Raw genomic sequence first — 10,000 nt, forward strand, 5'->3', positions numbered from 1 at the left:
GAGGTATGCAAAATTCCTACAGATGAAATAAGAGGTGGATGGAAGAGCAGGGGTGATAAAACGGGAACTGGAGAAAAGGAAAGTATAAAAAGTACTTGAAAACACTTATTTCTAAATGGGGAAACTGTGGCTTTGGAAAATTTCAGTATGATTTTGTGTCGTTATCTCTACTATGGAAAGAAAGACTAAATTTCAACTTTATAATAATAGATGTCCTGTGTAATAGGAATTATCATGATATTCTGACATAACACATTAATTCAAAGCTTAGGACAAAATCATATGGTGAAAGTCTAGATTTCACCAAAATCATCAACTCCATATCCCCTTATCCTTAAGAAATATACATATTGACCTTTAAATCTAAAATAATAATAAACACTTACAGCCGGCAAGCAGCGGTGTTCATATCGATCAAAGAATGGACACAGGAACTGGCCCGGAAGACAAGGGACACCTGCAACCATGTGACATCCTTCAGGTGGGTACTCGTCGGACGCACCCTCACCACAGTCGTTATCTCCGTCGCACACCCACTTCTGGGGGATGCAGCGCCCTGTGCCGTTACACTTGAACTCATCTTCTTTGCACTCCATGGTGGCTGTGGGAGAAAATCCAGGTGTTCTAGTGAAGTGGTTGTCATCCTTTAGTCTCTTAAATCTAGCAGATGCACTATTATGACTAAAGAGATTGTGTGAATAATCGGAGCAGAAATAGAGGAAAGGGAAGAGAGAGAGAGAGAAGTATATAGAAAAGGTTTAAAGAAAACCTAATTGCACTGGGAAATAAAGGGGACAATGGTTTTTTTTTCACTGTTGTCTTTCATTCTGGACATGTAGATTATTATCTTTCAATAAAGCATAAAAAACAAGGTTCAGGCAGACTCTGGAGAGCTGCACCTTAAGTACTAATACCATCAAAGCCAAAAACTTCACACTTATATAATGCAAAGAATGAAGGACTGCTTCTATTTTCATCCCATGTATATGTGCCATTGAAATCGGGCCTACCCTCAGTATGAAACATATAGAAGCTGTTTAAAGGCCTAAATGTCACCAATGTAATCCCACTGCTGCCACCAGTGTTACAGCCTAGAGGTAGATAAAGCCCATCTTCTACCAATCTAGAGATACAACATCGTATTGTGATATCTAGAACTTATTTGAAACGATCCTGTGTGTGAGCACACTGAATTGTGTAGTTTAGAAGACAAAACACCAAAACAGAAAAAATTGCATTACCCAGCACCAAACAACTTACTTATTGCAGAGACTGGGGGTGGGGATTAAAGAGAAAATATGAATGGCAGAGAGAGAGAGAGAGAGAGAGAGAGAGAGAGAGAGAGAGAGAGAGAGAGAGAGAGAGAGAGAGAGAGAGAGAGAGAGAGAGAGAGAGAGAGAGAGAGAGAGAGAGAGAGAGAGAGAGAGAACTTACCACAGTCATCAGGTTCATCTGATCCATCTGCACAGTCTTTGTGTGTATCACAGTGCCAAATCTGGGGTATGCAGTTTCCATCCGCACAGGTGAATTGGCCTGAAGTGCAGGAAAAGTAATATCATTATTTTGAATGTTTTCCTACCTCATCTTTGCTGCTATCACCTCTACTTATATGTAGATCACATATCTATATCACCTCACTTCATAATAAACTCACCAATGCCAACAAGCATTAATTCCAATCAAATAACATTTACAGTTCATTATCCTTTTACTATTGAACAGGTTCGAAAACATACCTTCTGAACATGTGTAGTTACAGGACATCTCATCACTGGGAGGCAAGGTAGAGTTGCCATCCTTGCAATCATCATCTGCATCGCACACGAATACAGCTGCAATACACCGCCCATTTCGACACTGGTGTGTTCCTGATGGACACGAGGTCTCCGCTGGCGCTGTCACTGAAATGAACAATTCATTCTTTATATATTCAATACGTTATTTTTTTTATGTAACTTTCATGCATCACACAGAAATGTATCGATTTTTTTTCTCATAATTATTTTTTTTTCTTCTATTTCTTCTCCCTTTTTTTTTTTATTTCTTATCCCGTTGTTTTTTATTTCTAATTACAATAATAGTACTGATATTAAATAAGAATATGGCAGCTTCCTCTTCATACAATCTCTAAATATCTGAATAGAATCAGACCCTAAAATTATTCCCACAGCAATAAAGATCTTCATTGTTTCGGTCTTTAAATACATCAATACTTTACTCTGAAGTACTAGGAGGCACTTAGTACTAATGGCAACTAAATCTGAAATACTTACATAATACTAATTATGGTAAGTACATATTCCTAAATCAATAATTCTGTCTGCCAGAATCTACAACAGACAATTATCTCGCTCTCTCGCTCTCTCGCTCTCTCGCTCTCTCGCTCTCTCTCTCTCTCTCGCTCTCTCTCTCTCGCTCTCTCGCTCTCTCTCTCTCTCTCTCTCTCGCTCTCTCGCTCTCTCTCTCTCTCGCTCTCTCTCTCTCTCGCTCTCTCTCTCTCGCTCTCGCGTTCTCTCGCTCTTTTCCCCCTACCCCCGTCCCTCTTATTTTCTACCATATATATATTTTTTATTTCATCAGAATTCTGATTTAAAGTGCATGTGGGTGTTTTTATTAGTTAGTGCAAATATGTAATGTACATCATGTGCCTTTTTAGTATATATGTGTGTGTGTGTGTGTGTGTGTGTGTGTGTGTGTGTGTGTGTGTGTGTGTGTGTGTGTGTGTGTGTGTGTGTGTGTGTGTGTGTGTGTGTGTGTGTGTGTGTGTGTGTGTGTGTGTGTGTGTGTGTGTGTGGGCGCCAGTGCGTGTGCGAGTGCATGAGCGAGTGGGTGTGTGCGTGTTTGTTTGTTGTTTGAGTGTTTTATCAAAGATATGTGCATTTGCAACTATGTGCATCTGCAAAAGTGACTCATATGCATGTGTATTTTTCTGTAAGGGATTATGGGTTCATCAATGAACATGTTTGCATGAATGTATATGTGCATGTGCAATGGTGCAACTAACAGTGCATGTGAGTGTGCAGGTAAATGTGCATGCATGCATATATCTGCGTGTATGCGCGCACTAAAATGTGATAAACATTTCACACTCAGTGCGAATTCCAGATTCACAAGATACTCCTTTAGGAAACCACAACTCTTGACTTGGAACTTACAACAATCAAGCTCATCTGACATATCGGAGCAATCAATTTCCCAATCACACTGCCATGATGTTGGCAAGCATCGGCTTGTGTCACACAGGAACATGGAAGGGGGGCAAGTGCCATTTTGACCTACACACGACGACAAACACACCATTGGGCCGAAGAGCAATAATTGTTTGCGATACAAAACATGCAGTAGGTGGAGAACATGATTGTTGTAACAGAGTGAAGGAACATGTCGTATGTGGGCAACATAAGATACACACGAAGCAGCGTTTTTTTTTTTTTTAGATAGATTAAAGCAAAGCGATGGCAGAATGTGCACATTTGATTTGCAAAGCACCACAGAAGCACGGTGAGACAGCAGAGATCAGCAGAGAAAAATGGCGATAGCAGGAAGTAGGAGTCCCAGAGGTTACACAGCAGACAGCAGGCATCCAGAGTGAACAGCAGTTGTCCATGATCATAAGATCAGGTTCAGACATAGAGAAATTAAGAGAAGAAATGTTGGATAACAAAAGGTAAAGAAAGAATTTTTGCAAGTAATTTCATTAATAGCATGGACACTACACAGATTTTGAGCAACAAGATACTACTGAATGTAATGCATATAAATTAGGTAATTATAATAACTTTTAGAAAATCCAAAAAATCTTTTTAATGAAAACAAAAGTTTTACTACACAATGAGAAACTACATCTATTGCACTCTTCTCTGAAAATAAATCATAACCAGTTTATCAGTCCCTTAAATTCATCACACATCCACAGTCATCTCATCAATAAGATATCAAAACTGTATTATGAAAACAAAATGCTGAAACTCAGTCACTCTTTAAGTATCTAGAAAAGCTTAAAGTTCTCACAACAGAGTCTACCCTTTGAACATATGAAAGGTTTTAAATGGGCAATGTCTGAGATCTGGTTAACTGTAATCACAAAAGGCATTTAACAAATTTTCTTTGTTTTTCTTAAGATGTAAACATTCTCACAGTCTCTTTCACTAACTTACTTATCCACTACTTAACTTTATTTCACATACTAATGTATCTTTCATTACATGGACACATCAGATTTTAACAAATGAAAAAAACAATTACCTAGAATATCTTACTGATTTTAATCATCATAATGATATACTTTTCCCTTAGTCCCCATTTAAAGTCACACCTGTCACAAATAAAATAAGTAATTTTGTCACAGATCATCATATTGCCTTGAGTAAAAATTAGGTAAACTGAATTAGGATGCAATGAGAAGGTACGTAAACATAATGTCAGTCAGCCATTTCCGTGAGGCATGTTTCCACTGCAAGGGGAAGCACTAGCCAGAAGCCATACCTACATATGGACACACATTTCAATATTCGTAAAATACCACTCACAATACTGAAAATCCCTTAATCAGCCAAGGCTGAATCCAGTGTCCTGTGGCACATAAGTGGAAAAGACAATGCTTTGAAGAGGGAGAATAGTATTTAGATGACAATCTTAACTATTTATCCTACGTTCACTCAGTAAGCTTTCAATCTGTTATTTCCTTTATGCTTCAGCATCTCCAAGACTTCTTTAAAAGAGTATCATAGGTATCAAAATTAAATTCTCAAGCAAGTCAGTTTATCAGAAATCATAATTATTCAACTTACAAAACAAGGAAATCATATATATATATAAACTTGAAAGTGGGTCTTATATATCTTATGTCTTGAAGTCTTGCGTAATTAAAGAAATTATTATACACATGAAGATAGACTTACTTGTAGTGCAATTCATTTCATCAGAATTATCCCAGCAGTCATTGGCTCCATCACACAGCCATTTTGGATGTATACAGTTTGTAGTATTTGGGCAGTTAATTAACTCTGAGCTATCAAATCCTTCCCACAAGAATTTGCTGCAGTCTGGTTGCTCTGCAAATGTAATATAAAACAGACATCTTAGGAACAGAATATAGTATGTAGGTTTTTTTTTTGAGTCTACAAATGAGATAAATGCCACGATGATTATCACCTTGTACATCATGATGCTCGTAATCAGGCCAAAACTTGCGTTGTGTATGTCATGACATCTGTCTGCAATGGGTTAATATTACAATCCACTTACCACATCCCATTTCATCACTGGCATCTGGGCAGTCAGGGTCATGGTCGCACTTCAAATCTGCTGCAATACAAAGTCCAGACGACTCGCATCGAATCTCATCATCAGTGCAGGTACAGTTATTCTCATCTTGAAAGTTGGGGCAGTTTGGGTGTCGGTCACAGACACTCTGCATAGGAACACAAGGCCCATTTCCACAAGAGAAGTATCCATCCCTGCATGTGCGACTCACTGAGAAGAAAACAGCACAGGGTTAGTGGATGCACTGTAATGAAACATTACAAAAGTATCAAATTTCTCCCTGACTATAACATTCACAATGACAAGCAAAGCTCCCTTCACTTACCACAGTAGTTTTCATCTTCATCAGATCCATCTGGACACTCAGCCACACCATCACAAGTATAACTGTAAGGTATGCAGAACCCTGAGCTGCATTCAAACTGATCGGCTGGGCAATTAGCTGTGCGAACAGCACAGCGACGACCGTCTGCTAATAGTACCCTGCCCGGAGAGCAACGGCACACAACTTGGGCACGTTCATCCAGGGTGCAGATATCTTCACAGCCACCATTCAGTACTCTACAAGGACTTCCATCACCTGTTGGGTATTCAGCGGTGTCTTCAGATTCTTATATAAAATACATGAATCCTATTCAATTAGGAGACACTTTGTTGAATAATAAAATTAAGGAGTATTATTAATCTTAACAATTAAGGCTTATGAACCTCTTGTAGGATACTGAAATATAAATTAACGTTTCTACCTTTGAGTTCTCTCTCAAGAACAAATATAGAGCAAATGAAAAATACCAGTGATTGTCATACTACTAATATCAAGTAAATATATCAAGGCGTTAATTTAAAAAATAAAATAATAATGATACTCATCCTGATGTTCATAATACTAATGGTAATGACAACAATATATATGATAATGGTAAAAATGAAGATGACAACACTTCTAATGGTGAAAATGATGAGGATGATTATGAAAACAAGGATGATGTTGATGATAATGATGACAATAATTCTGAAGATAATGATGTTGGTAACGACAAATTCAACAAAGCTGATAAATATGAATAAACAATTCATGCTTACAGTCATTAGTATCATTGGCAACAGCAACAATGCCCATTAGTCGCGTAACGCCTGTTCGAAGCTTAACAACATCTTCTGCTGTATACTTATTGGCTCGCACGACAGCATGCAGCACCCAGTCCGTCCAGAATATATAGTCTCCATAAATGGCCAGATCAAAGGGGTGACTTGGAACATTTTTCAACAGAATCTGATAAAAGGAAAAGAATCACGTCAAAACACAAAGATAACATGAAATCTGAAATTATAACTGAAAGCTTTCCAGAAGCATTGGAAAAGACTTAGCCAAAAAATTAGTGGAGATCGCCAGTCCTCACACACAAGAGATTCCTACCACTCTATCGGATCCATCCAGGTTGCATCTCTCAATCTTGTCAAGACGGGCGTCACCCCAATACAGTTTCTGGGCCTTGTGGTCAATTGCAAGGCCATTGGGCATCCAGATTTGCGTTGTGATGATTGACTCTACCCGAATTCCACTGACTAGGGATCTCTGGATAGAAGGGGCTTCCGAGTTCCAGTTTGTCCAGTAAATTAGACTGAAAAAGGGAAGAAAATAATTTTATAGCCAGTTCGTCCAGTTAATTACACTAAAAAAATAAAAATCCTTTACATCCAGCTTGTCTAGTTAATCACACCATACAAATAACTTTATGTTCAGTTTATCCAGATAGAAATTTTAAAAATCTCTTTATATTCAGTTTGTTCAGATCACATATAAAAAGTAAAAATTGATAATAATAATAATGATCATAACATATCAATAACAACAAAAATTATAATAATAATAATAATAATAATAATAATGATAATAATAATATCACTTAAAATGCTACATGTATACATGTGAATCTTATTCATATGACACACATAAAATGCTCACAAACTAATTATCTAGAGATACTATTTTTAAACTTCGTCCCAAATTCTACTTGAAAATGAGGAAAAAAATATGAAACATATGAAAGTTGTGCAGTTTGTCACAAGATCTAGTGATCAATCTGTTTATTGCAAAGATGTTTTAGATATCATCAAACAGCACTTACAGATCACAGCTATCAACAGCAATGCCACGAGGCTTGTCTCCTGGGTCAAGATGTACTATCTTCTCCACTCGCTGTGTTCTAACTGGATCAATGCTCATTCTATTAATACTGGCATCACTCTGACAAGTCCAGTACAGATCTCTCTCTTTCTCTTCAAATGCAAGTCCTTCCACAGATCCCTGTCCTAAAACAAGGTTGAAAAGATTCTTATCATTTTTGCAAAAAAAAAAAAAAAATTGATCAAAGTAACATAAAAAAAAAGTGACAGGTTTACATATGGAGAATATTTAGTTTTTCACAATATTACCATTATACAATACATACCCTTTTCATTTACTCAGTATTACCAATACAAAACATTCAACTACATACATGAGAACTGATTCTATTAATATAGTTCTGTATGGGAAACCACTAATATAAAGAGAGTACTTACTATCAATTAGTATAGAATGACCAGATCCATTGAAGTAAACACTGTTGATGCTTCCTCTCTGTATATCAGAGTAAAAGAGACGCTTCTCAGCATAATCAAATGTAAGACTGATGGCATTTTTCATAAGATCAGATGTAATCTTCTTTAGCGGAGCATTTGGGTTGTTCTCATCAAACATGTGGATGCTGTCGATACTGGTAATACTGGAGAACATCAGGAAGGCATCATATTCTGTAAAAATCAATTAAATGAAAAATAAATGCTCCTTTTTTTCAATGACCTGTAAGAATATAAGAAATAAAAAGTTACTTTTCATCCAACTTCACTCTAACCTTTGCAACTCTTCCCATCTTCATCTATGCGTGCATGGTAACACTGGCATTTGACGCGGTCTCCTGTGAATAGACAGATCTCCTCGCAGCCCCCATTATTATTGGCACAAGGGTTGATACCCTTCTGCACATCCAGGCTCATCACTATCAGGTCCTTTACAGTGTCACCCAAGCTGTCCTTTAAAGTTAACTTGCGGTTTAAGTCTTCTAATGAAGCACTCCTGATGGAACCACCTCCATACGCCCTGTGAAAACATAAAATGAATATAGTATTGTGATCATGTTGCAGGTTCATTATAAATTTTACTATCTTTGACATATAACATGATGTATAACATTGCAAAACTAAAAAAGATACTTGTCAGTATAAAACAGGATAAGTAGGTCCTTACATGTCTGCCCAATAGATACTTCTGTCAAATATAAACGTAGCTACAGGAACTTCAAGCGAATCACTGAGAATTGTCTTCCTATTAGATCCATCCAAATCCACTCTCTCAATAGTTTTGGCTCTTTGGTCTACCCAGTACAGATGAGATTCCTCGTAGTCCACAACTAAATCACCAGGAAACTGAAGCGAGGTAGTCACCAGAACCGTCCTGTTTGATCCGTCTAGACTGGCACGTTCAATTTTGACTTCGTCACCTGTGTCAGCCCAGAACATGAAGCCTCTGCCAGGATGAACAGCAATAGCTCCAGGCTTCTCCAGATCATTTGCTATTATTACAAAATGGTCTGAGCCATTCAGACGACACATCTCTATTACATTCAGCTGTGGGTTTGTCCAATACAAATTGTCAGCAACCCAATCCACTGCAATTCCTTGGATTGCTTCTGCTCCTTCCACTATCACATGTCTGTTTGTTCCATTGCGATGAATGCTTGTAATTGTACCCTGATCATCATCTGCCCACACCAATAAATCCTGTATGGCATGGAAATCTAGATGGGTTGCCATGCCAATATCAGATAAGGGTGTTAATACTTCAGGGCTTGTTCCCATCTCTGTCACTGGATTGTTAACATCTAAACCACGAAGACCAGTATTCTTTGAATAGATCAGTATACCTTGCACACCAATGCACTGTGTTGGATCTTTTTCATCTACTTTAAATCCCACAGCACAACGGCATTCCCTCTCTACGCGGTTCTTTGGTAAGCACAGATGCGCACATGGACGGCTATCCTGTGAACAAGCATTGCTACCATCTTGAATAGATCCATCATATATTTTCATGGAATAAATATTTCCAAGAGAATTCAGTATCAATTCTGGATCTTCTCCAGTGTCTTTATTGACTTTGTAGATGCTGTTGTCTGCAGCATTGCCATAGAAGACATAATCTAAATATACAGTCAGCGCTTCAGGCATAGTATCATTTCCACCAACCAACAGATCCTGTACGTTTTCATTTGCAAAATCATAGTACTGGATACTATAAGATCCAGCATTGACCCAATATAAACGCTGACTAGATGGATCATACATAAGGCTTTGGGGATCTGATAAACGTTCATTTTGCGCCTGTGAGGATAGCACAGTAATATCCTCTCCAGTCATGGATGCCATGTTCACTGTGTGATTGCCCCCAACATCGGCCCAAAATATTCTACCTTGTGAAGGATCTACTGCAAGAGATACAGGATTATTTAGGCCCTTGGATATAACTGGCATAAAAAATTCTCCATTTAGTGTTGCAACTTTGATTTGTTTTGAATTTCGATTTTCAGATGTGACAAACAAGTTCTTGGAAAGCCAGTCCACAGCAAAACCTTTTGGAGATTCCAGTGCAGTGTCAATAACCGTTTCGATCGGCACTCCCGATAAACTGGCTCTC

At 37.9% G+C, this 10,000-nt stretch overlaps 1 protein-coding gene across 2 annotated transcripts in view; it reads right to left on the reverse strand.

Moving 5' to 3' along the window:
* Positions 1–10,000, reverse strand: part of LRP1 (LDL receptor protein 1) — a 246,404-nt gene that overhangs the window by 73,262 nt on the left and 163,142 nt on the right. For both annotated transcript variants that reach the window (XM_086534677.1, XM_086534678.1), the window contains 12 exons: positions 8,555–10,000; positions 8,163–8,407; positions 7,831–8,061; positions 7,395–7,578; positions 6,683–6,887; positions 6,349–6,538; positions 5,591–5,845; positions 5,248–5,475; positions 4,902–5,054; positions 1,737–1,901; positions 1,435–1,533; positions 387–601 (listed from right to left, as the gene is read on the reverse strand). The exon at positions 8,555–10,000 is cut by the window's right edge and continues 181 nt beyond it. In XM_086534677.1, the coding sequence (XP_086390803.1) occupies positions 387–601; positions 1,435–1,533; positions 1,737–1,901; positions 4,902–5,054; positions 5,248–5,475; positions 5,591–5,845; positions 6,349–6,538; positions 6,683–6,887; positions 7,395–7,578; positions 7,831–8,061; positions 8,163–8,407; positions 8,555–10,000 (3,616 nt within the window). The remainder of the gene's footprint in view (positions 1–386; positions 602–1,434; positions 1,534–1,736; positions 1,902–4,901; positions 5,055–5,247; positions 5,476–5,590; positions 5,846–6,348; positions 6,539–6,682; positions 6,888–7,394; positions 7,579–7,830; positions 8,062–8,162; positions 8,408–8,554) is intronic.

Source organism: Penaeus japonicus, unplaced genomic scaffold, assembly GCF_977035675.1.
Source record: "Penaeus japonicus unplaced genomic scaffold, GWHDUDI00000001_assembly GWHDUDI00000042, whole genome shotgun sequence".
NCBI classification, from domain to species: domain Eukaryota; kingdom Metazoa; phylum Arthropoda; class Malacostraca; order Decapoda; family Penaeidae; genus Penaeus; species Penaeus japonicus.